The 26,316-nt window shown below is 37.6% G+C and overlaps 1 protein-coding gene across 3 annotated transcripts in view; it reads right to left on the bottom strand.

Moving 5' to 3' along the window:
* Nucleotides 1-304: 304 nt before the first annotated feature.
* ACAD11 (acyl-CoA dehydrogenase family member 11) overlaps nt 305-26,316 on the bottom strand; it is a 78,827-nt gene continuing 52,815 nt past the window's right edge. For all 3 annotated transcript variants that reach the window (XM_045538813.1, XM_045538811.1, XM_045538807.1), the window contains 7 exons: nt 18,184-18,250; nt 16,722-16,807; nt 14,795-14,866; nt 13,761-13,915; nt 4,240-4,356; nt 3,263-3,372; nt 305-1,769 (listed from right to left, as the gene is read on the bottom strand). In XM_045538813.1, coding sequence (XP_045394769.1) covers nt 1,655-1,769; nt 3,263-3,372; nt 4,240-4,356; nt 13,761-13,915; nt 14,795-14,866; nt 16,722-16,807; nt 18,184-18,250 — 722 coding nt within the window. In that variant the 3' untranslated portion in view covers nt 305-1,654. The remainder of the gene's footprint in view (nt 1,770-3,262; nt 3,373-4,239; nt 4,357-13,760; nt 13,916-14,794; nt 14,867-16,721; nt 16,808-18,183; nt 18,251-26,316) is intronic.

Here is a 26,316-nt window from a genome sequence, read left to right on the forward strand (position 1 = left end):
CCACCCCAAGAAAAAATTTAAGTCATGACTGAAAGAGTCTCTGGACATCAAAAAATCATATGACATATATACTTTCTAACAAAGTTAAACATTTTTAGGAATAAAAATACTTAATTTTAAAATTAAAAAAATTACAAGGTAGTACTCCTATGGTATCCATCTAAAAAGGTAACAAAGAACAGGTGAAATCAATCTTAATATGTTATTTAATTCAATATATCTAAAATATAATTTCAATGTATAATCAATACAAAAAGTATTAATAAGATATTTTGCATTTTTTCATGCTAAGTCTTCAAAATTATCAAATTTTGGTACCAAATACCAATGTATTTTATTTTATTTTTTTAAATCAACAATCAACATTTATTTCTTTCATAGTAAAAACTTTTAATGCATCCCTGATTGTGAGACTAGACAGACATGCAAAAAATTATTAAAGATATAAAAGATTTGAATAACACAATTAATAAGCTCGATTTAATGGACATATATAGAATTCTATACTGAAAAACTGCAAAATGCATATTTTTTAGACATGTATGAAACATTTATAAAAATTAACCCTGTATTATACCATAAATCAAACCTCAACAAATTCCAAAGAATTGCCAAATACCAACGTATTTTATACTTTATTTTTTTGTTGGATGCTAAATTTTCCAAGTACTTGCTCTGTATTTAGATTTCATAAAATTTATAGTTGAAAAAGTAGATTCACATACTCAAATTATTCCAAGCATACTTAAAACGTTTTCCAATAACTCAGTTGAGAATTGATATTTAAATTAAAATTTTTAAAAACTGAAAATTCAGTTCTTCAGTTGTACTAGCCACACTCCAAGTGCTCAAGAGTCACATGTGGTCAATGGCTATACTACATGGGACAGAGCTGAGGGAAACAGCCACAAGCATGTTTGCACTGGGTGTTGTATGAACATAACGGCATTCACAGCAGACTGTCTTTAATCTCTTCTCAAAATGAAAGAACTTTCTTGTAGCTCAAACTGTCCACTGTTCTCATAAACATTTTATAAACAGTTGAAATGGTTCTTAATAACATTTTCTGATAGGATAGCATGTTTTCTAGTAAACTTTAAACTGCATTCAGATTTTATGCATAAGTGCTTCCTGTTGAATTATGAAGATGTGTACAATTATATGAATTCTAAAACAATCCCATCAGTCATACTTCTCTCCAGTATAAACATTAGTACAAAGTATTAAACTAACCCTTAAAAAGAAAGTATTAAAAAGGGGTCTCATTCTATTGTTTTCAAAGTAAATGATGAAATATTCCCAGAACTATTTACTTACATGGAAAATTCCTGAAAATCAGAAAGTGAAAATATTTTTATGCCTATGATTTTGCTCTTCAGTTTACTTCATGATCTCTTTACATGTTATATTTAAAAAGTAAATACTAAACCACTTGGGCACTAGACTGAATGACAACAGTGATAGAATTTCTTGTTTAACTTAAACCTGTACAATCCTTGAAATAAAACCCACTGATCAAAATAGATGCTAAAATCTTTACCACAAGTAATTAACCCTGTGCTCAAACTGCTGCAAAAATATGAGAGTCAAATGTTGGAGTCAAGTAAGTTTGCACAAAGGAGAGTTTTGGCCTGGCATGGCGGTGTCACTCTCCTCACATCTTGGCTGTCAGCCCTCTGGCTTGGTCCCGCAGTTCCATCCTTGCGATGGCTGAGAGGTGGACTTCATCAGGCCCATCTGCTAAGCGCAAAGCCCTAGTGACGGCGTACCTGAAATAACAAAAAGAGAGCAGGGATCATGGGAGCTATCAAAGAGGAACATGATAACATCAGTCACTCTGATTCTAAGCCAAGACTATATTAATTTGTGAAATCCCATCAAAGTAAGAGAAAGAGTACAAGGAAAATCAAGGAAAATAAGCCAAGGGTCTTTTGAAATGCTATTTCATTTATTTATTTACTTTTATTTATGTTTTTTGAGACAGAGTCTTGCTCTGTTGCCTGGGCTAGAGTGCCACAGTATCAGCCTGGCTCATGGCAACCTCAAACTTTTGGGCTCAAGTGATCTTCCTGCCTCAGCCTCCCAAGTAGCTGGGATTACAGGCGCATGCCACCACACCCTGCTAATTTTTTCTATTTTTAGTAGAGACAGGGTCTCACTCTTGCTCAGACTAGTCTCGAACTCCTGAGCTCAAGTGGTCCTCCCGCCTTGGCCTCCTAGAGTGCTAGGATTACTGGTGTGAGCCATTGCACCTGGCCGAAATGCTACTTTAAAGTTCCAACTTGGGAAACTTAAATGGCAAAGTACAGGGGGGTTAATCTTGTTCTTGGTTTGCTACAGGTTACCAGAAGTTGCTAGAATTTAGAGATCTCTTAGGTAAAGCTACAGGCAGTGAATGGTTTGATACTATATATTTAGTTCTTTCTTAAGGTTAAAAATTGATGAGGCATTAGACTCTATCTCCAGTATGATACACAAGATGACACTGTGACTATGTGTGGAGATGGAAGGCTGGGGGGTGGAGAACGTTCCTTCTTGCCCCCCAGTAATCAGAATCCGGATGTAATATGGTCACTGGTATGTACTGCTGTGAATTCAGCTGCAGCCTCCCTGTGTGGGTAGTAAACTGTCCTAAGTGCACACAGCCTGGCTCTGGGCCCCTTTGGCTGTCTCTGCACCACTCCCTCCTTTCTGTTTCAGAGCAGAACCCCATGCTGCATGGATAGCTCGGAACCCTCAGTGGGTCCCTCACTGTAAATTTTAACATAATAAAGTGATGATTCTAATCATAAGAACAACTATTCTTGGTGCTGAACTCTATATTAAAGTACCTCTAACACTTCCTTTAGCCTTCAGTTCCCCTTAAAATAAGGTAGTATCTTATCTATAGATTTTTTTTTAACTCTAAGCCTATCAAATGTAGATGGTTCTTTTTTTTTTTTCTCTGAGACAGGGTCTCGCTCTGTCACCCAGGCTAGAGTGCAGTGGCATCATCATAGCTCACTACAACTTCAAACTCCTGGGCTCAAGTGACCTTCCTGCCTCAGCCCCCTAAGTAGCTGGGACTAGAGGTGCCTCCACCACACCTGGCTAATGTTTCCATTTTTTGTAGAGACAAGGTCTTGCTCTTGCTCAGGCTGGTCTTGAACTCCTGGCCTCAAGTGATCCTCCCACCTCAGCCTCCCAAAGTGCTAGGATTACAGGCATTAGCCACCATGCCCGGCTACCAAATGTAGATGGTTCTTAAATGACATCTACTCACATGTTAGCCAGAGGATAATCCTGGGAAACGCCAGCACCTCCACACACCTGGATGGCCCGATCTATAATTTTGCAGACGGCCCGTGGGGCAGCCACTTTGATCATTGCAATCTACATAAGCAAGATATGAAAAGAATGCTTCTTTCTTAGACTACACACAATGTGGCAGAGTTTGATATAATCTGTATTTTCTTTGTGAAACCAAACAAAAATTTTCCCGTGCCCAAGTCAATGCTAAAACAGGATCTTTGATGAAAGCCAACAGAGAGTTCCTGCTGTAATACAGTTAATGACCATATTTCAGTCAATACAGACCCTCTGGAAAGAGACATTTCTTCCAAACATTTTATTTATTTATTTATAACTCGCCTCATTTCCAAGAGAATGTCAGGTAGCTGATAAATCACATTCATCACCATAGAATCATAAAAAAATTTCAAGGCTCTTTGCGCCATAATCAGTTTTCTTTTAGCAATTTTATGGGCTTTTAGAATTAAACAGTTATGTCCTTATTCCATATAAGCCAGAAACCTAAGAGGGCAAGTGCCTTTTATGAAACATTCGCTATGTGGCAGCATCATGCTGAGCATTCTATATACATCATCTTGGTTACTCTTCACAAGAACCCTAGGCCATAGGCAGAAAGCTTAGGTACTTTGCCTATGGGCACGAGGCTAGCAGTAAGTGGCACAGTGGGTACAACTAATTCCAGGTCTGTATAAAGCCTAAGATTTCCCTGCTCCTTGTTGCTGTATCTCAAGAACGCTGAAGATATTCTGCATCCTGAAAATCTTCCCTATATCAGCAAAGTGAAAGGAAAACTAGCAAGTGACAGACATTTATAATCTTTAAGCCAAAATCACATGGGGCTTCCAATATTCTGAGTGCCATCAAGGTACCATGAAAAGTGAAATCCCCAGTGGGTAGAAGAACTGGAGGAGGCTCAGCAATTGGTGGTCCAGGGTGGGGGTATCTCACCTCCTTCTTAGCTCCAGCACTGCCCAGAGTGTCTATGCTGTGGGCGGCTTTCAGGGTCAACAAGCGGATCTCCTCAATGGCAATGCGGCTTTCAGCAATCCAGTGAGCCACAACCTCCTGTAGGGGAGCAACAGGCAGCAAAAGGAAGGAGGAGCTAAGGCACATCTGATACCCACATGTAACACAGCCTGTTTGGTGAACACACCCTCTAGCATTGTTCATAAGCCTTACTCTACATATTTTTAAAAATGGAAGAGTTAATTCATTCAATACATACCAGCCTAGCCACATATCCGTGGAATGTTACAGTTAAAATTAGAAGATTTTAGGAAGGAACTTTATTTGCTCAGGAAAATCATTTATTTTGGATTTCTTAATGTCTAAGGTCAAGATGGCTGGTATGAGCAACTGTCTTGTTGCCCAAGCAGTCCTCACTGGCCCTCCTCAATGCCAATCGTATGCTCTCATCGACACTTGGCTAAATGTATGGTAGTGGAGCTGCTTATAGACAAACTAGGTGAGGCTCAGCACAATTTCAGTGTGAGGATGATCCAGCAGTCTTTTGTTGTGTTGTTACTGTTATTTATTAAAAATGACCATTTTATTTGGGTCTATGAATGTTAACACATGTATACATTGTTATAACCACAGTCAGGGCACAGAACTGTTTCGTATCCCCACAAAACTCTCTGGTGCTGCCCATTTTTAGTGACACCCTTCTCTCATTGCTAACTTTTGGCAACCATTGATAGGTTTGGCCATCACCAAAGTTTTGCCTTTTCCAGAATGTCATGTAAGTGGAATCATATAGACATATTATTATTATTATTATTATTATTATTTTTTAGAGATGGAGTCTTACTTGTTGCCCAGGCTAGACTCAAACTCCTGGGCTTAAGTGGTCCTCCCACCTCAGTCTCCCAAGTAGCTGGGACTACAGGTGTGCACCACCACACCCAGCAATATAGCATATATTCTTTTAAGACTGGCGTCTTTCACTCAGTGTAATGCCTTTGAGTTGCATCCAAATTGTTCCATGTGTAAACTATTCATTCTTTTTTATTGCTGAGTAGTATTCCATTGCAGGGATGTATCACAGTTTGTTTATCCATTTACTTGTTGAAGGACATTTGTGCTGTTCCCAGTTTTTGATTATTAATAGAGCTTCTATAAATATTTGTATGTAGGTTGTGGTATGGACATACATTTTCATTTTTTAAAGCAGACACCAGGAGTGGAACTGTTGGGTCAATGGTAAATGTTTATATGAAGCTGTCAAACAGTTCTCCTGAGTGGCTGTGTTTTGCATTCCTACCCGTAATGTATGAGAGTTCCAGTTGCTCCCCAAACTTTTAGCACTTGGTATTGTCAGTACAATTTTATTTTATTTAGTCATTTTAACAGTGTATAGAGATATCTTATCAGTGTTTTAATTTGCATTTCCCTAATGGCTAATGATGTTGATCCCCTTTTGAGGTGCTTATTTGCCATCTCTATATCCTCTTTGGTGACATGTCTGTTCATGTCTTTTGCCCATTTTTTAACTGGGTTGTTTGTTTTCTTACTGCAGTTGACCCTTGAACAATGTGGGAGTTAGGGGTACCGATGTCCCACACAGTCAAAAGTCCGAGTATAACTTTTTTTTTTTTTTTGAGACAGAGTCTCACTCTGTTGCCCAGGCTAGAGTGAGTGCTGTGGCGTCAGCCTAGCTCACAGCAACCTCAAACTCCTGGGCTTAAGCAATCCTACTACCTCAGCCTCCCGAGCAGCTGGGACTACAGGCATGCGCCACCATGGCCGGCTAATTTTTTATGTATATATTTTTAGATGTCCAGCTAATTTCTTTCTATTTTTTTAGCAGAGATGGGGTCTCGCTTTTTGCTCAGGCTGGTCTCGAACTCCTGAGCTCAAATGATCCACCCACCTCGGCCTCCCAGAGTGCTAGGATTACAGGCATGAGCCACTGCGCCCGGCCCTGAGTATAACTTTTGACTCCCCCAAATCTTAACTCCTAACAGCCTAGTGTTGACTGAAAGTCTTACCAATAACATAAAAAGTTGATTAACATACATTTTGGTTGTTACATGTACTGTATTCTTATAATAAAGTAAGCTAGAGGAAAGAAAATGCTATTAAAAAATCATAAGGAAGAGAAAATATATTCACTATTCATTAATTGGAAGTGGATCATTATAAAGGTCATTGTACTCATTGTCTTCTCATTATCCTGGGCCATAAAACAAATCTCAACAAATTTAAAAGGATTAAAATAATACAGAGTTTGTTCAGTGACCACAATGAGATTAAACTAGAAATAAATAACAAAAAGAAAATAGGAAAATTCCCAAAGCACTTGGAAATTAAGTGACACACTTCTAAATAATCCATGGCTCAAAGAGGAGTCTCACGGGAAATTAAGAAATACCTGAATGAACATGAAAATACAACATTTCTAAATTTGTGGGACACAGGTAAAGAAGCGCTGAGAGGGAAATTTACAGCACTAAATGTTTACATTAGATAAGAGGAAAAGTCTCAAATCAATAATCTGTGCTCCCCACCCACCTCAAGAACCTAGAAAAAGAAGAGTAAAATAAACCCAAATAAAGCACAAGGAAATAATAAAGAGCAGAAGTAAATAAAATTGAAAACAAAAAAATAGTGAAAATTAATGAAACAAAGATCTTGTTAAGACCTAACATATCAATTATTATATAATTTTTTTTTTTTTTTTTTGAGACAGAGTCTCACTCTGTTCCCCGGGCTAGAGTGCCATGGCGTCAGCCTAGCTCACAGCAACCTCAAACTCCTGGGCTCAGGTGATCCTTCTGCCTCAGCCTCCCGAGTAGCTGGGACTACAGGCATGCACCACCATGCCTGGCTAATTTTTTTTTTTGTATATATTTTAGTTGTTTGGCTAATTTCTTTCTATGTTTAGTAGAGACAGAGTCTCGCTCTTGCTCAGGCTGGTCTCGAACTCCTGAGCTCAAACGATCTGCCCGCCTCGGCCTCCCAGAGTGCTAGGATTACAGGCGTGAGCCACCGCGCCCGGCCTAATTATTATATAATTTTATACATTAATTTATTCTTTTAAAAATCAATACAATTGACAGACCTCTAGCAAGACTGACAAAGAAAAAGGAGACATGAATTACTAATATCAGGAATGAAACATGTTGATATGACTGCAGACCCTGCAGACATCAGTAGACTAATACTGTGAACAACTCTAAACACATAAAGTTGACAGACTTAGAGAAAATGGACCACCCCCTCAAAAAAAAAAAAAAAAAAAACAACAAACTACCACAACTCATCCAATATAAAATAGCTAAAGTGAAGAGCCCCAAAACTATTAAGGAAATTGAATTTAAAATTTAACACCCCCTACCTCTAAATCTCACTGGAGAACTCTACCAAATGTTTAAAGAAGAATTAATGCTGCCGGCCAGGCGCGGTGGCTCACGCCTGTAATCCTAGTACTCTGGGAGGCCAAGGCGGGTGGATCGCTCGAGGTCAGGAGTTCGAGACCAGCCTGAGCAAGAGCGAGACCCTGTCTCTACTAAAAATAGAAAGAAATGATCTGGCCAACTAAAAATATATATAGAAAAAACTAGCCGGGCATGGTGGCGCATGCCTGTAGTCCCAGCTACTCAAGAGGCTGAGGCAGTAGGATCGCTTAAGCCCAGGAGTTTGAGGTTGCTGTGAGCTGGGCTGACGCCACGGCACTCACTCTAGCCTGGGCAACAGAGCAAGACTCTGTCTCAAAAAAAAAAAAAAAAAAAGAATTAATGCCAATACTAGATAATCTCTTTCAGAAAGTAAAAGAAGTGGAACACTTTCAAGAATATTTTGTAAAGCTAGTGTTACCCTGATACCAAACCAAATAAAGACAGTACAAAAACAAGACAAAACTAGAGAACAATATCCCTCATGAATACAGATGCAAAAATCCTTATTCAGTAATACATAAAAAGAATTATATACTATGACAAAGTGGGATTATTCCAATGATGCAAAGTTTGTTCAGTATTTAGAAATGATCAGATAAAGTAGAATCAATGTACTCCACAAGAATAATAAGGTGAACAAGAAAAATTACATGGTCTTAAAAATTAATGCAGAAAAAGCATCTGTCAAAATTCATTACTCATTCAGGATAAAAACTCAGAACACTAGTTGTCAAGAGAAACTCAACTTGATAAAGAACATTTATAATAAACCTATAACTAACATAATTAATGTTCCCCTAACACTGGGAACAAGGTAAGGATGTTGGTTCTTGTCACTCTGATTCAACGTAGTGCTGGAAGTTCTAGCTAGTGCAATGAGGCAAGAAAAGGAAATCAAAGGCATACATATTAGAAAGGAGGAAATAAAACTGTCCCTTATTTGGAGATGACATTATCTACAAAAGCAAAAGCTCCTGGAACTAAGTTCAACAAGGTCACAGGACACAAGATAAACACAAAAACTAACACAGGACATAAGATAAATGCAAAATCAACTATATTTCTACATACTCATAATGGACACATGGACACTGAAATTAAAAACATAATACCACTTATAATTGCTCAAAAACTGAAATACATACATATAAGGCTTATATGGGGAAAGCTACACATAGATGATGAAAGAAACCAAGAAAAGCTAAATAAATGGAGAGACATACCATGTTCATGGAATAGAAAATTCTAATTGATATCAATAGATATCAATATCAATAATTCCTCCCAAACTGACATATAGGTTTAACACAATTCCTATCAAAATCCCAGTAAGATATTTTTGCAGATATAGCCAAGATTATTTTAAAAATTATATGAGGAGGCAAAGGAACTAGAATAGCTGAAAAACTTTTGAAAGACGTGACTAAAGTAGAGGCATCAGTCAAGCTTATTTTAAGACTAATTATATAACTATAGTAATCAAGACTGTGGTGTTGGCGAGAGACAGACACATAGATAATTAGGACAGATAACCCAGAAAAATATCCACATAAATATGCCTGACTGATTTTTGAGAAGGGCACAAAAGCAATTTAATGGAGGAAAGATAGCCTTTTCAACAAATGTTGCTGGAGCAATTGAACATACATAGGCAAACAACAACAACAACAATAACAACAAAAACACCAAAAAAAAACCACCTTGATCTAAGTCTCATACCTTATATAAAAAATTAAGTTGAAATGTATTACAGACTCAAATGTAAAACATAAAACTTTTAGATATAAATTATAGAAGAAAATCTGCTTATAGGCCTCGGCAAAGTGTTCTTAGACTTGATACCAATAGCATGATCTATACAAGCAAAAATTGACAAATTAGAGTTCATTACAATTAAATACTTTTGTTTTGTGAAAGACTCTGTTAAGAGGATGAAAAGACAAGCTATAGAGTGGGAGAAAATATTTGCAAACCACATAGCTGACAAAGGGTAGTATCTAGAATATATAAAGAATGCACAAAATTCAACAGTAAACAGAACATAGACAAAAGACATGAACTGAAGAGCAAATAAGCATAAAAAAAGATGTTCAACATGATTTGCTATTAGGGTAATATAAATTAAAGCTGCAATACGATATCACCACAAACCTATCAGAATGGCTAAAATAAAAAAATAGTGACACCAATTCTGGAAGGGATGTGGAAAGACTAGATCACTCATACATAGTTGATGAGAATGAAAAGTAGAAAAGAGTTTGGTGGTTTCTTAAAAAACCAAATATGCAGGCCAAGCGCGGTGGCTCACACCTGTAATCCTAGCACTTTGGGAGGCCGAGGTGGGTGGATTGTTTGAGCTCAGGAGTTCGAGACCAGCCTGAGCAAGAGCAAGACCCCGTCTCTACTAAAAATAGAAAGAAATTATATGGACAGCTACAAAATATATATATAGAAAAAAAATTAGCCAGGCATGGTGGCGTATGCCTGTAGTCCCAGCTACTCAGGATGCTGAGGCAGAAGGATTGCTTGGGCCCAGGAGTTTGAGGTTGCTGTGAGCTAGGCTGACACCACGGCACTCTAGCCTGGGCAACAGAGCAAGACTCTGTCTCAAAAAAAAAAAAAAAAAAACTAAATATGCAACTACCATATGACCTAGTAATTATACTCTCGGGCATTTCTCTCAGAGAAATGAAAACTTAGGTTCACACAAAAACCTACACAAAATGTTTGTTTATTGCAGTTTTATTTGAAATAGCCCCAAACTGGAAACAACCCAGATGTCCCTCAACAGGTAAACAGTTAAACAAACTGTAGTACATCCATATCAAGGAATACTACACGACAATGAAAAGGATACACACAACCTGATGAATCTCTAAAGAATTAAGCTGAGGGAAAAAGCCAATCCTAAAAGTTTATATCCTGTAAGATTCCATTCTTGGAATGACAAAATTATAAAATGAAGAACAAATTAGTGGTTGCCAGAAGTTAATGAGGAAGTGAGTTGGGAGCAAAGTGGGTGTGGCTATAAAAGGCAACATGAAGGATCCTTGTAGTGATGGAAATGTTCTGTATTTGACTGTATCAATGACAACATCCTGGTTCTGATATTGTGCTACTGTTTTGCAAGATGTTACCATTGGGGGAAACTGGGTAAAGGGTACAAGAGATACGTTATTTCTTATATTTATATATGACTCTACAATTACCTCAAAATAAAAAGTTTAATGAAAACAAATTGGTACTTGCTTCTTTTTCAGCTTAGAGAACATTCTCTGAGTTTTCCCTATTTGTCAGAACTTGGAAGAAAAGAGAAGAGGTAAACAGAAGAATATGGAAACCAAACCCACCATAAATCCCACAAGTAACCAAACATCCGAATTCAGCATTGAAACCCAGGGGACATACTTAATGTTTCTGGTTGACTGTAATGGGTATTTTGATTCCCAATGCTAAACATAGAATTGGTGTTTACATGGAGAATAATTTTTGTTAAGATGAGTCAGACAAGTAGACAATTACAGTGCTTTGATTGAAGCCACATTAACCTTCCACAGCCATTTTTATGCTTGGTCATCTTTGCTCTTCAACAGGGGATATTTGATTAGAGTTTCCCTAGAGCAGTTATGTTCAACTTGACAGCCACTAACCACATGTGGCTGTTGGGCATTTGAAATATGCCTATGCTGAACTGAGATGTACTAAAAGTGTAAAATATACCAATTTTGAATAATAATAAAAGAATGCAAAATATATTCATTAGTAATATTTTTATATTGATTTCATGTTGAAAATGATAACATTTTAGATGTACTAGATTAAATAAAATACAAATTAATTTCATCTGTTTCTTTTTATTTTTTTTAAATGTTGCTACTAGAAAATTTAAAATTACATTGTGGCTCATGGTGTATTTCTCTTGGAGGGTACTGCCCTAGAGGTTAAAACACGGCTCTGAATTAACAATTTCAAACAAGCTGCCAGCAATCAGTGAATATTTTTTGGTGGCTGTAAAACTGGGTATAACTTCGTGAACAGAATCAAAATGCATTTACTTAGAAGCTTTAGAATAGAGGATGTGTTCTCAGCTGGGTCTCCACAGATCATTAGATTTGCTGAAAAGCATTGAGTGGGTAGAAACTAAGCATTCTAGGGAACTGCCAGACTTATTTACTAAGCCAGAACTTTGATTGAGAACTTTTTGCTTTAGAGCCTGGAAAAATTTAGAACGCAACTGGAGTCTCCAAATTCAGGGAAATGGAATATTCCTTTCACAAATTGGAAGAAAAAAAAAAGCTGGCCCATATTCTTGTTTATGACATGCTCATACATCTCTTTTTGCTTCTGCCAGATGATTTCATTTGTGCCAGATGTGAGAAGTTTCTAGTGAAGAAAGACATGTTTTTAAAAAGCCCAGGCTTGCTCTGCATGACACATCAGAAGGCAGGAGGGAAATGTTTCTCCAGTATAGTATTAAAATACCAGTCATGAAAGTAGCGCCCAGGCAGTGTGCTTTTGTGCATTCAGGATGCCCGTCTGCCCACTGTACTGTGTCCTCCCATCACCCTGCTCCATTTGCATGACAAGCTTGAACAGAGAAGAGGGGATGAAGTAATGGTTGGTGCCATCAGCAACTCTTCAGTCCCTCTTCAGGAAGGGCAGGAGCTGTATCCACAGCCCTAGAAGGTTGCCCTCACCATATGCTAAAGAGGTTCCCCACAAATTAGTCCCAGGTGTGGTGTCAGAGAGCGGGCTGTATTGTTTCATAAAAACAATGATACGAATAAATCATATATATGCTTAATAATACTTCACGAAAAGCAAACATAGCATATAAGAATTTAAAGTAAAAAATATACTGCAAAATTTTATAAGGTGGTCATAAACGTAGTTTACCAGGAGAATGTACTAAAATATACATGTTCAACAAACACAAATACAATTCTATCACAAGTTTGACCTCACACTAACATGTTAGCAATAAATATTAAATATTTAATAATAATTCTTCTTGCCTTCATTATTTCATTCACTCATTCATTTATTTATTTGAGACAGGGTCTCACTCTGTCACCCAGGCTGGAGTATAGTGGCATCATCATAGCTCACTGCAGCCTTGAACTCCTGGGCTCAAACCATTCTCCTGCCTCAATCTCCTGCGTAGCTGGGACTACAGGCGCATGCCACCACATCCAGCCATTTTTAAAATATTTTGTAGAAATAGTCTTGCTATGTCACCCAGGCTGGTCTAAAATTCCTAGCCTCAAGTGCTCCTCCTGCCTTGGCCTCCCAAAAAGCTGTGATTACAAGTGTGAGCCCCTTTGCCCAGCCTTTCTTGACTTCTTAAAATTTAGAAGGGGGATGATTTGAATATCCCTCTTCACTGTAAAAGGCTTTCCAAGGAAGTCCGAAATGATACCTTGTTTTTCCTCTCAATCCAAATCAAAATTTCCTAATTTTGATTATATTGCCCACATGTAACTATGTTTACAGTGCTTTGTAAACAACAGACACAGCAGTATATAATTTATAGATGAAAATTCAAAAAATCATGAACATCCCACCATGGCCCTATTTCTACTTGGATTTCTCCAGTGATAGGGAACTCAATTCCTCCCAAGACAGTCCATTCCATTTTTAAATCTCTAACAGAATGTTCCTCCTTTCCCTGTATTTTGGGCTGTTTTCCTATGTCTTTACACTATCTGTTCTAATTCCTTCTAGGAAACGAAAAGACAAGGCAAATCCCTCTTCCTTATGACAGTCTCTTCATGTCCACAGAGAACTCTAAGGCACCAGGTTGTCTAGAGAATGAGAATCTGAGAAAGTTGAAGGAATTGTCCACACTCTTGTGTGCTGGGGTGTTGAAGCGCTTTAGAAGTTATTTAATCTTTCACGAAGATAAATATCTCTCATCAGACTATATTTAAATACAGACATAAATATGCTTTATGGAAAAGAATCAGTTGTTTATGTAGAGGAAAACTTTCTCTCACTAAGTAATGGTTTTGCTCAAGGTTAGTGTAGTACACTGAGCTATACAAAGTTCGAATAAGTAATCATCCTTACATGTGCATACAGTTTCTTCCCAAAGGCTACCCTTTGTGAAGCCCGTTCACACATGATCTGCAAAGCGTGTTCTGCCAAACCGACCGTTCTCATACAGTGGTGGATTCTGCCGGGTCCAAGGCGGCCTTGGGAAATTTCAAATCCCCTACCTTCACCTGTGAGAAAGGGAAACATGAAAATGGTCCAGCCCATTCCTTTTGTTATTCTCAGAAATCCTGGGAAAATAATGAGCTGCCCTCAATAAAAGTGGCATTCTGGTGAGAAAAAAGTCAGTTCTATAATGAACTTCATTATGTATTTATGGGTGTTTTGATTTCTGTTTTAAAAACCACCATCATTAAATATTTCAATCAAATGTAAGAACTGTCTCTTGAGCTACTTTATTAGTGCAATAGTTACAAAGCTAGATAAGGCAGAGTCCCAACACTGAGTTTAAAATCCAGAAGAGGGGGCAAGGATAAGGGCTACAGAAAGAAACAAAGAATGGCAGAGGAGGAAGAGATTTTCTGTTATTCTTGTAACCTTAGGGCCCAGCAGGTGTTAGTGGCTTGTTGTGTGGATGGGGTTAGAAACAAAAGCATTCCTGAGAAGTAGTATTTGAGAGGTTCTTTGAAGGTTGCATAGAATTCTAACAAGCAAGAGGATAGAGTCCTTCCAGGCATATAGTGTTCAGAGTTATTTATGCTTCTAACTTGTATATAAGACTTGAATTCACAAAGTACTGAGGTTTTCTTAAAACAAGTAGAGGCCTATTGATCCTGTTTTAGGAAAAAGTGTGTTGCTCTGAATTGTATAATTCATATATTTAGTCATGTTTTCAATTGACGTAACATACAAAGCCTCATCTGACACTTAAATAAAACCTTACTATTCCATATAGGAAAGTCCACAAAATGGAAAACTTTTCCTTGATAAATGGAGTAAACAAGAAAAGAGAGTATCTGAATTAAGGTAGACTGCATATCTTTTCCAGATTTAGACCTGAAAATATTAATATACAATATTGGCGCATCATTTGTCCAAATTTATCTCACCTAGTATTAAATTGCTGGCAGGAACTCGTACTTGATTAAAATGGATCTCAAAATGTCCTCCATGAAAATTATCTATAAAATAGAAAACAAAATGTTAAAGAGCAATCTGAGTTGACCAAAAAAGTCACATGTAATTAGTCTGCCAAAGTATAATTACTTAAAGAAAGTGGGATGTAAAAGACCCCTTTGTCAAGAACATTCCTAGGTAGACCTCAGCCCAGAACCCCTAGCACCTAGCAGCCTAGAAAACTCATCAATTGTTCAAGTTAGAGAGATTTTAGAAATCATCTGATCCAGAGAGTTTTTAATTCGTTCTCTGAAGTTGTAGAGCTATGAAAAAGAATGACTGGGCTCCACAGCTCCACCCAGACTATTTTATTATTGTTTTATTGTTGCTTCTGCCTTCAAATATTTTATGTATGGGATTCAAAATTCCTAAAAAAGTTTTGCTTGGGAAAAGAAAATTTTGCTTGGAAAAAAATATTTTAATGTTTCAAAAATTGAAAATGAGTAGTGTAAGTCGAATTTCTTATTTTTGTCATGTAAAGCAATGCCTGAGTATGCACAGGGACTGCCTGCAGGGACAGAGCAGGTTCAGCGTTAATGACTACGCCGAGACTGGACCTTACCTTCAGGTAGGTTGACTTTCCGTCTATACTTGTTCTACCCTATGTCTGCCTCTTGAAAATGCTGAGGTTTGAATCACTGAGCCTGGGAACACATTCACACTTTCATCTTTGTATCACCCCTTCTCCTCGCCAAATTCTAAAGATAATCTCATGCTAACTCTACACACTTTTCCTGTCAGAATAGGCATTAATAATCAACCTTCTCCATACTGTTTCTTTTGGCCTTGGACATAAGGCATTGGAAACGTGCTGGTGAATTTTTCATACTGAAAATTCAAATGTAGGCTCTGCAGTGGATGCTATTTGCAGCTGAATAATATTATAAATCCATTTTTGGTGTCTTTCAGGCCATAGATCTGCAACCCAACAATTTCTCTTATGCAATTTGCTCCAGTGAGCTTCTTCATCCTATCTTGCCACCTAAGCTTCATTTGTGGGTACATCTTACAGCTGCATCCTACAGAAGGTGAGGATGTCAAATGTTCTAAAAAACTGCAAGTCTTACATCTGCCACTTATTCATTAGTCATATTCAGTGATATAGAGAAAGCCAGAGGCACCACAGAACCTGAAGTTCCACCAACTTTTTCAAAACATTTACCACCTAACATGCTATATAATTCACTCCTTTATATGTTTGTAGTTATTGCCGGTCTCCTTCATCAGCATGTAACCTCCATGAAGGCAAGACTCTTAGTCTATCGTGTTCACTAATGCATTCCAAGCACCTAGCAGTACTCAGTGCTCAATAAATACCTGCTGAGTGGACAACCTGAGTAGCATGGACACAACAAACATGTGCCCAGGGTGGGTGGCAGGAAGGACAAGAATCCTTGCTTCTTAGAATTCCACTCAAGGGCAGAAGGAAAGAAAAGTCTGTCCTCAAATAAGCCAAAACTCATTGCTTATTAACAGTTCTTATAGGTTGACTGAATAAGAAAGCTAAACTTGGAGATAAAAATAAATTTCATTGTAGATTACCTAGATTTAATTTACCTATATCTATTTCATTAATTCATTATCATGGATGACAGAGAGAAGACTGGTGGAGTTGCTGTTCCTTAAATACAATCTGCCCTTTCCTGAAAAGTAAATGAAATGAGGTAGAATGCTGCACTACCTCGTTTTATTTGCTCCATTCTGAACTCCACTGGCATTTATATTAAGACAGTTGTCAGAACCAAGGAGATTTCTGAGACTGCATCTCATATATTAAAATGCTATCTATTCCCTTCAATGTTACTGCATATTCTAGTCTCCTTGCTTGCTAATGCATGGGCATATTTATTGAGTACTTACCCACATAGCCAAAAACTGACAAAGGCCTTATTATTTCTACTCCAGGTGTGTTGATAGGAACAAGAACCATGCTGTGTTGTTTGTGTCTAGTCAAAAAAAAAAAAAAAAAAAAACCAACAGTGTTAGGAAAAGTTGGTTGCTTAGCAGAAAAATAAAACAGATTCAGGCAAAGCCTAAATCCCAATTATCTTTTTGTTGTTGTTGTTATCATGCAATCATGCAAGAAATGATGACTGGAATGGAAACTATGTAAAAGGCATACATCAAGCACAGTCTGATGCAGGCTGTAATCAGGAACAAAGAAATGATTTGAAAATAAGTGAAGTTGTTTGACTGAGGTTTCTCATTGCTCAACAATGATAACTGAGAACTGATATACAAAATGAAACCTTACAAGAGTATTGCCATTGATCTAACTATCTAATTACTTTATTATTACAGACAGTTCCGAAACATTTTATGTCTAACAATCTGATCCAAAAAATGATTTAGCAACACTTTCTAATGCTGGAAATTCCACAGTGAAGAATGTACAGCAGCACTCCCTAAAATGTTTTCCAAATATATCTTTTAGCAAAATACTTGTGAAATACAAATATGTGACATTTAATCTGACAACACATTTTATATTATTATGATTTGAGAGCCCAAACAGTGCATTTTAAGTAAATTAAGAAAGTACAGAGAGGCCGGGTGCGGTGGTTCACGCCTGTAATCCTAGCACTCTGAGAGGCCGAGGCAGGTGGATCGTTTGAGCTCAGGAGTTCAAGACCAGCCTGAGCAAGAGTGAGACCCCGTCTCTACTAAAAAAATAGAAAGAAATTAGCCAGACAACTAAAAATATATAGAAAAAATTAGCCGGGCATGGTGGCGCATGCTTGTAGTCCCAGCTACTCGGGAGGCTGAGGCAGGAGGATTGCTTGAGCCCAGGAGTTTGAGGTTGCTGTGAGCTAGGCTAACGCCACAGCACTCTAGTCCGGGAAACAGAGTGAGACTCTGTCTTAGAAAAAAAAAAAAAAAAGAAAGAAGGTACAGAGAAAGATTCACTCTTATTCCTATATAGATTTCTCAATCAGAATTGTTTTATAGGCTAGGCATGGTGGCTCACACCTGTAATCCTAGCATTTTGGGAGGCCAAGGTGGTAGGATTGCTTGAGGCCAGGAGTTAGAGACCAGCCTGGGCAACATAAAGAGACCCCATCTCTACAAAAATTAAAAAAAAACTAGCCAGGCATCATGGCACATGCCTGTAATTCTGGCTACTCGGGAGAATGAGACAGGAGGATCACCTGAGCCCAGGAGTTTGAGGGTGCCATAAGCTATGATGATGCCACTGCATGCCAGCCTGAGTGACAGAGCATGACCTTGTTTCAAAAAAAAAGAGAAGGAAGAAGGAAGGTATGGAGTGAGGGAGGGACGGACGGAGGGAGGAAGGAAGGAAAAAAAAGGATTATTTTATTACCTGGAGACAGAAGGGTTTTTAGTTCTTCCCAAAACAATTGCAATTTTGCACTTGGGGTTCCCAGCTCCTAAAACCAGGAGGAAAATAAGCAGAATAGATTATAAAAGGAAATTTCTGGTTTGACATTTCACCCTGAAGGTTCTAATCTTTCCAAGTTTATCTCTGGCAAAAAACAAGTAAGTAGGAAGAAAATCCTTGATTGATTAATATAATAACGCCTATGTACAACACTGTACATCACTTAAGAAGAATGAGTAGGCAAGGCCAAGAATGGACTCCACTGATGAAAGCTGCTGCACAAAAATAACCAGAAGTCAAACAAGCTTGAAACAGCTATAACCATTAAAACAAAACAACGGCTGTCCTATTCATACCATTTCAGAATCAGCATGCTACAAATGTGAAATTTTATATGTCTGATATAATATTTAACATGTCCACATATATGAGGCTCTCATACCACCTTCAGTAAGCCTACTTCTTATTTATTGAATTATTAAGGGTCAGAAACTTGAAAATGTAAAGTTATTCTCATTTGAACGCAAAATTTTATCCCAGTTCAGAGGTCTGTGGCAATTGCCCACAGGGGTCTCCTTGCAAAAAGTCCATTTCATGCTCACCAGTAGGTCTAAGCATCTAGCCCCTCAGGGAAACTACTGTTTAACTGGCTTTCCTATTACAAGGCCACAGACAACTAACTGGATCAGACTAGGTTAAATACATCTATACAAAGTCTTAAACAAATTATCAAATTCTTTTTCCTAATTCCTTATAAAAATAGGTTCCAAGAGGTTTGAAATCACATATTTATTAGCACCATGCTCTAACCAACTGAACTAACTGGCCACCACATTGAAATCACATATTTAATAAGAAATGTTAGGAATTATGTCAAATAGTTGAATAATATCAAAGTCCCAGGAGTTAAAATGATAAACTCCATGGAACATATTAAAGGATGTTGCAGGTATATAATCAGTAAAATCCAGATCATGGGAAGTCTACAAAACAACTAATTCAGCTTCTTCAACAATTAAATTGCCACAAAAAGAAAAAAGAGAGATGGAGGGATAGCTTATAACTGCACTCCCCAATTCCCCCGCCAAGGACCGGCCCCAGTCTGTATTGGAACTGGTCTGTTAGGACCTGGGCCACACAGCAGGAGGTGAGCAGCTGGTGAGCGAGAAAGCAACCTTCATCTGTATTTACAGCCTCTCCCCATGGCTCACATCACCGCATAAGCTCCGCCTCCTGTCAGACAGATCAGCAGTGGCATTAGATTCTCATAGGAGCACGAACCCTACTGTAAACTGCACGTGCGAGGGATCTAGGTTGCGGCTCCTTATGAGAATCTAATGCCTGATGATCTGAGGTGGAGCTGAGGCAGTGATGCTAGCACTGGGGAGCAGCTGCAAATACAGATTATCATTAGCAAAGAGGTTTGATAGCATAATAAATGTAATGCTCTTGAATCATCCCAAAACCATGCCCCCCGCACCGCCCCACCCCCACCCTAGTCTGTGGAAAAATTGTCTTCCATAAAACCAGTGCCAAAAAGGGTTGGGGAATGCTGGCTTATAATATTAAAAGAAACTTTTTAAAAGGTATATCAACCAAGAACCACCTTTAGACCTTATTCGAATCCTAATTCAATCATACAAAATAAAAAGTATTAATGGCAATTATGAAACAATTTGAAATTTGAATACTTATTGTATATGTAATGACATTAAGTAATTTTAGGTATGCTAATAGTATTTTGGTTATATTTTTAAAAGAGCCCTTACTGAGATACACACTAAAATACTTGTGAAGGAAATGATGTGATGTCTGAGGTTTATTTCAAAATAGTATGGGGAGAAGAGGGAATGGTGGTAGGAATGAAGCTAAATTGCCATGAGTTGAAAATTGTCAAAACTATTCAAAGGGTTTTCCTGGGAAAACTAAATATGTAGCAGGGATATGAAGGAGAAATATGTATGGTGTAGTGAAATGTCTAGAAACAGCTCATGTAACTATGAACACAAGGAGTATGGGAAAGCAAAGCCCAGAGGAAAGAGCTGCATTAACTCTATAGATTGAGAAGGGATTGGGAAGAAGCAGTCCTAGGAGAGAGATGATTAGGCAAGAAACAGACATCAAGGCAAGCAGAGGTAAAGAACCAGAAGAGAGGATAAAATTGAAGAGTAAAGTTGGAGAGAAGGGGTCTACTTTAAACATTAGCACTTACATTTGAAATTTTGAAACTCTTTAAAGTTGAGTCTCTGGCTCTATAGAAGAAACAAATGAAATAGAATACACAACTACAGCTCTTGTAGAGTTTTCAGTCTATCTGAGGAGATACCAAATAAAAAGAGAACACTATACAATGGAAATAATCTAAAATTTCCTAAAGTTCAGCATGGAAACTGAGCTGGTAGCTTTTCTAAAACCAACTTGGAGAGATTCAAAATGGCAGAAATATGTGTTTGCCTCCTATTGCTCATGAAATCCCATTGAAATAAAGATATAAAAGTACAATCAAGGCATAACTATACCTTGGCAGAAAAGGCAGCAGAGTTGAGACACAGGATTGGGGGTATTGGGGACCACCAACAGATGAGATTCCAATAAATATCTGGGAAACAGGTAGAGGCAAGTTGACCAATGAAATGGGCAAAGAATTCAGCGTCTATAAAATGTTGCAAGGAACCGCAAACGGAGGGGGTTCTGGGCTCAGAGTCAGAAAGTCTGACTGAGAAGTAAGGCTACAAAAGGGGGATTAATCAAAGATTTATAAGTAGGCAAATATAGCAGCTGGCATTCTTACAGGTAAGTATAGGGCACTTAGACTGAAGAAGAAAAGTAAACAGTATGTTACCAAGAATTGACTAAACTCATTCTGATAGCCTGAAAGCTAACTTCCCATCGGGTGACTCTAAAGCAAATCCCAGTCATGCTCCTCTAAGAGTTTCCTTACAGAATTCCTTCTCAGGAGAAGAAACACGGCTGGAAAAGAGTTCTATATTAATAACAGACGAAACCTCAATCAACTACCCTTCCTTTTCTCTTAAGTCTGAACAGAAAACTAAGAATCTGTAGCATGTGAAAAGAATCTGCAACATTAAAGACAATGATTGACCAAAATAGACTGGAAAACTGACCATAAAGGAATAAAATATAACATGAAACATGGAGAATGTAAAAACAACTGTCACAGAGGTAAAAGTCTGAGAAAGGGCAAAATGTTTTATAATTTGTCTCTTTAAAACCTCCACCCTTTTTGGGAATTAAAACCTGCATTCTTGCCCAAGGCCAGTAATTGAAGGGACAGAAAAATATTCTTTGCTCTTTGTTTTCTAGTATCTTTTAACCACAGGAGATGGCTCAACAGAATCCTCCAGAGGTCATGAGATCTTCTTCACTGGAGATAAGGTCAACCAAAACCACCAACTACAGTTACACAACAATAGCCCAAAGCCACAACATGTGACACTGGTCACATAGACCCAAGCCTAACCTCTGAAAATCCCCCTTTACAAAGCCCTGTATTTCTGCTTAAAAGCAGCATGGGGTCTTTTGAGACACTAGTCTGCCGCCCTCTTCATTTACCAGCAAATGAATAAACTTCACTTTCCTTTTCCTCAAATCATTTGGCCTCGTTCTTCATTCTCATTGATTTGGTCTTGGGGACAAGTACCGAACTTTCAGTAACACAACAACAGTGACAAAACTGAGCTTAACAAAACAAAAACTCTAGTGTAATATGAGAGATACAAATGTATTGTAGCCATAAAACCAGAAAAGTATGCTACAAAACAGGAATAATCCGAGAATAAGAATATAGAAACTTTTAGAGACAGACATAAAGTTTAATAGAAATACTAGGGCCGGGCGCGGTGGCTCACGCCTGTAATCCTAGCACTCTGGGAGGCCGAGGCGGGTGGATCGCTCAAGGTCAGGAGTTCGAGACCAGCCTGAGCAAGAGCGAGACCCCGTCTCTACTAAAAAAATAGAAAGAAATTATCTGGCCAACTAAAATATATATAGCAAAAATTAGCCGGGCATGGTGGCGCATGCCTGTAGTCCCAGCTACTTGGGAGGCTGAGGCAGTAGGATCGCTTAAGCCCAGGAGTTTGAGGTTGCTGTGAGCTAGGCTGATGCCATGGCACTCACTCTAGCCCAGGCAAAAAAGTGAGACACTGTCTCCAAAAAAAAAAAAAAAATAGAAATACTAAAAATTAATCAAGAAAATTTTCATATTATACCATCGAGTACTACTCATCCATAAAAAAAAAAAATGGTGAACCACCTATTGTATTATCCTGGATGGAGCTGGAGCCCATTCTTCTAAGTGAAGTATCACAAGAATGGAAAAACAAACACCACATAAACTCACCATTAAATTGGTACTAATTGATCAACACTAACATGCACATACGGGAAGTAACATTCATAGAGTATCAGGCATGTGGGAGAGGGGAGGAGGGGATGGGTAAATCCACACCTAATGGATGTGGTGCGTGCTGTCTGGGGGATGGGCCTGCTTATACCTCTAATTTGGGCAATGCAAAGGCAATTTATGTAACCAAAGTGTCTGTACCCCTGTAATACTCTGAAATTTAAAAAAATTCCAATAAGTAGAAGAAAAATCCAGAGACTGAAAACAGGAAAGCAAAATTAAGGGACACTTAGAGCCAAAACATAAAGTTCAACATGAGAGTAAAAGCAGTCCAAGAAAGAGAAAACAGAAAAATAAGGGTAGTAATTTATCAAAGAAATATGTAGGAGATAATTTTGTGAAACTGAAGAAAAAAAAAGTCTTAAGATTAAAAGGGCCATTGACTGGCAAAAAGAATCTATCAGATATGTGCTTGTAACATTTCAAAACACTAGTAATCAAGAAGAAATCCTAAACAGTTTCAGAGAGAATAAAACAAGCCACCTAAAAAGAATGAGGATTAGATTGGCATTAGACTTTTCATCAGACACAAGGGATGCTTGATGAAAATGAATAGTTCAACCTAGAATTCTATACCCATCAACTATCAATTTCTGTGAAGGCAGAACAAATACATATCCAGACATGTCAGATCTCAGAGAATTTACCTATTATGTACTTTTTTAATCAAAAAAATTAAGAACATATTCAGGCAAAATAAGGGAATAAATCAAGAAAAAGGAAGTCCTATAATCCAAGAGATAGTGGATCCCAGGAAATTAATATAGGAAATCCCAAGATAATTGCATCAAAGTATGCCTAAAGAGTAATCAGTCCAGATTAACAAAGAAAGACTAAAGACTCCAAGAGAGGTCTCCATAAAAGAAAAAAAGACAATATAATTAAAGTACAATTTAGAGGTATCTGTGTAGGGGAAGGGGATATTATAAAAGCAAATAATGCAATTAAAGAAAAATGGCAATTAGAAACTCCAGGAAAATAATTTTGAAATGTACAAGTGAACTGTGGTCTAAATATAAAAAAACTGTAATGTGGCATGAATTTAAAAATACATATAGAGTATAAAAAAGTCTGTTCTGCCTGGGCCCAGTGGCTTATGCCTGTAATCTAGCACTCTGGGAGGCCAAGGTGGGAGTTTCGCTCGAGGTCAGGATTTCGAAACCAGCCTGAGCAAGAGCAACACCCTGTTCTCTATCAAAAATAGAACAAAAAAATTAGCCTGACAAATAAAAATAGAAAAAATTAGCTGGGCATGGTGGCACATGCCTATAGTCTCAGCTATTCAGAAGGCTAAGGCAGGAGGATCACTTGAGCCCAGGAGTTTGAGGTTGCTGTGAGCTAGGCTGACGCCACAGCACTCTAGCCTGGGCAACAGAGCAAGATTCTGTCTCAAAAAAAAAAAAAGTCTCTTCTAATTGACCTTGATACTAGAAGCACTCCTTAGAATGGTCCATGTGATTTTATATTGCATCAGTTACAGAAGGACAGAAAATCTAACACACTATTTAGACCAGCATCAAACAATATTTACATAGTCTGATAAGGTAAGTGCTAAGTGTTGGTTTTCAAAGTTTAGAGTCATCCTGTGGTCAACCACAATTGCGGTTGCAGGACAGAAGACAAATATTAGTAATATTGACAATGTAAAAGTAGAAACTGCAGTGATGCAAGTAACAATAAGGAAGGGAGGATAAAAGGTAGAGAAAGGAGAAAGGGAATTCATGTTCTTATATTATTAATATAAAATGGAGCTTGAAGACATTCTGTCAAAAGAGGATGCAGAGAGATCTAATAATTATTTAAAGTTTAAAAAAATCAAAAAGCCAAAAAATTTGAAATAAATATCTACATTAGGAAAGGGCAAAGAGTTATAATACAAATGAACTAAATTGTCACTGTTCCAATTGGGAGGTCAATGGATAGTGTCATAAATGAAATAAATCAGGAAAGAGAAAAGAGCATTTTACCTAAAATTGTAATGGAAACCAGAGAACTAAAAACAGACTGTTAAAAAAGTTTTCTATAGGACATGGTATTGGATGTGGAGGGATAGAAAACAGTATGCTCTTAGATATTTCCTCATTTGTTACCATTTCTAATTGTGTAACAATAACAACTTTAGAAAACATTAAAGAAAAAACTAGCCTACCATCTTATAAACAAATCTGTAAATTCCAATGAGAAAGAGAGTGAGAGATGCCTTGCTGAGTAAACTACAAAACGTTCCCTTCATTTTTCTTTCCTAATCTCCTTTTAACCTACAGGGCATGGAGGAGTCATTTCCTGCATACAGTGAGACATCTCCCCACTTCTGTGTGATAACACATAACTCCAGAAATCCTGTATAGATACTCTGTCTGACAAAACACGTAAACTGATAAAAACACTTAAAATAGGATCATCTTGGAAAGCGAGGAAAGGGGAAGAAGGCAGTGTGCCTAACATGGGTGATTCTGTTCATCTCCAGCTAGTGGTGGAACAAGGAGACACCTTTGACTGACTTAGAGCTTGAATCACAGGACTGCTTTCTCCATAGTCACAGCACCAGAATCTTACATCAGACTTGTAAGAATATGCAATCATATATACATATATATGATTTTATCTATGACTAGAAAGGAAGGGAGAGGCCTTTTAACTAACTGGAATAGGAAATTAAAAAAAAAACATTAAATTTGATAACAGATGTTACACTGTAATCAGATAACAAATAAAGAGACTCCTGGAATTAATTAACGAATTCAGTAATGTCTCAGGTTACAAAGTCAATACACACAAATCAGAGGCATTCATATATGCCAATACCATTCAATCGGAGAACCAAATTAAGGACTCAATACCTTTCAAAATAGCAACAAAGAAAATAAAATATCTAGGAATATATTTAACTAAAGAGGTAATGGACCTCTATAAAGAGAACTATGAAACGCTAAGGAAGGAAATTGCAGAACACGTAAATAAGTGGAAATCCATACCATGCTCATGGATTGGAAGAATTAACATCGTTAAAATGTCTATACTACCCAAAGTAATCTATAGATTCAATGCAATTCCTATTAAATTACCAACATCATTTTTCACAGATTTAGAAAAAATAATTATACACTTTGTATGGAAACAGAGAAGACCCCGTATAGCAAAAGCAATCTTAAGCAATAAAAACAAAATGGGAGGTATTGATTTGCCAGACTTCAAACTATACTACAAAGCTGTGGTGCTTAAAACTGCTTGGTATTGGCACAAGGGCAGGGACACAGACCAGTGGAACAGAACAGAAAACCCAAATATAAAACCATCCTCATATAATCATCTAATCTTTGACAAAATAGACAAAAACATACTCTGGGGACAAGAGTCCCTATTCAATAAATGGTGCTGGGAAAACTGGATAGCCACATGTAGAAGACTGAAACAGGACCCACAGATTTCACCTCTCACAAAAATCAAATCACGGTGGATAACAGATTTAAACCTTAAATGGGAAACGATTAGAATTCTAGAAGAAAATGTAGGAAAGACTCTCACAGACGTTGGTCTAGGCAAAGAATTTATGAAGAAAACCCCTAAGGCAATTGCAGCAACAACAAAAATAAACGAATGGGACCTGATTAAATTAAAAAGCTTCTGCACAGCCAAAGAAACAGTCACGAAAATAAACAGACAGCCTACAGAATGGGAAAAAATTTTCGCAT

Source organism: Lemur catta, chromosome 1 (assembly GCF_020740605.2).
Source record: "Lemur catta isolate mLemCat1 chromosome 1, mLemCat1.pri, whole genome shotgun sequence".
NCBI lineage: Eukaryota > Metazoa > Chordata > Mammalia > Primates > Lemuridae > Lemur > Lemur catta.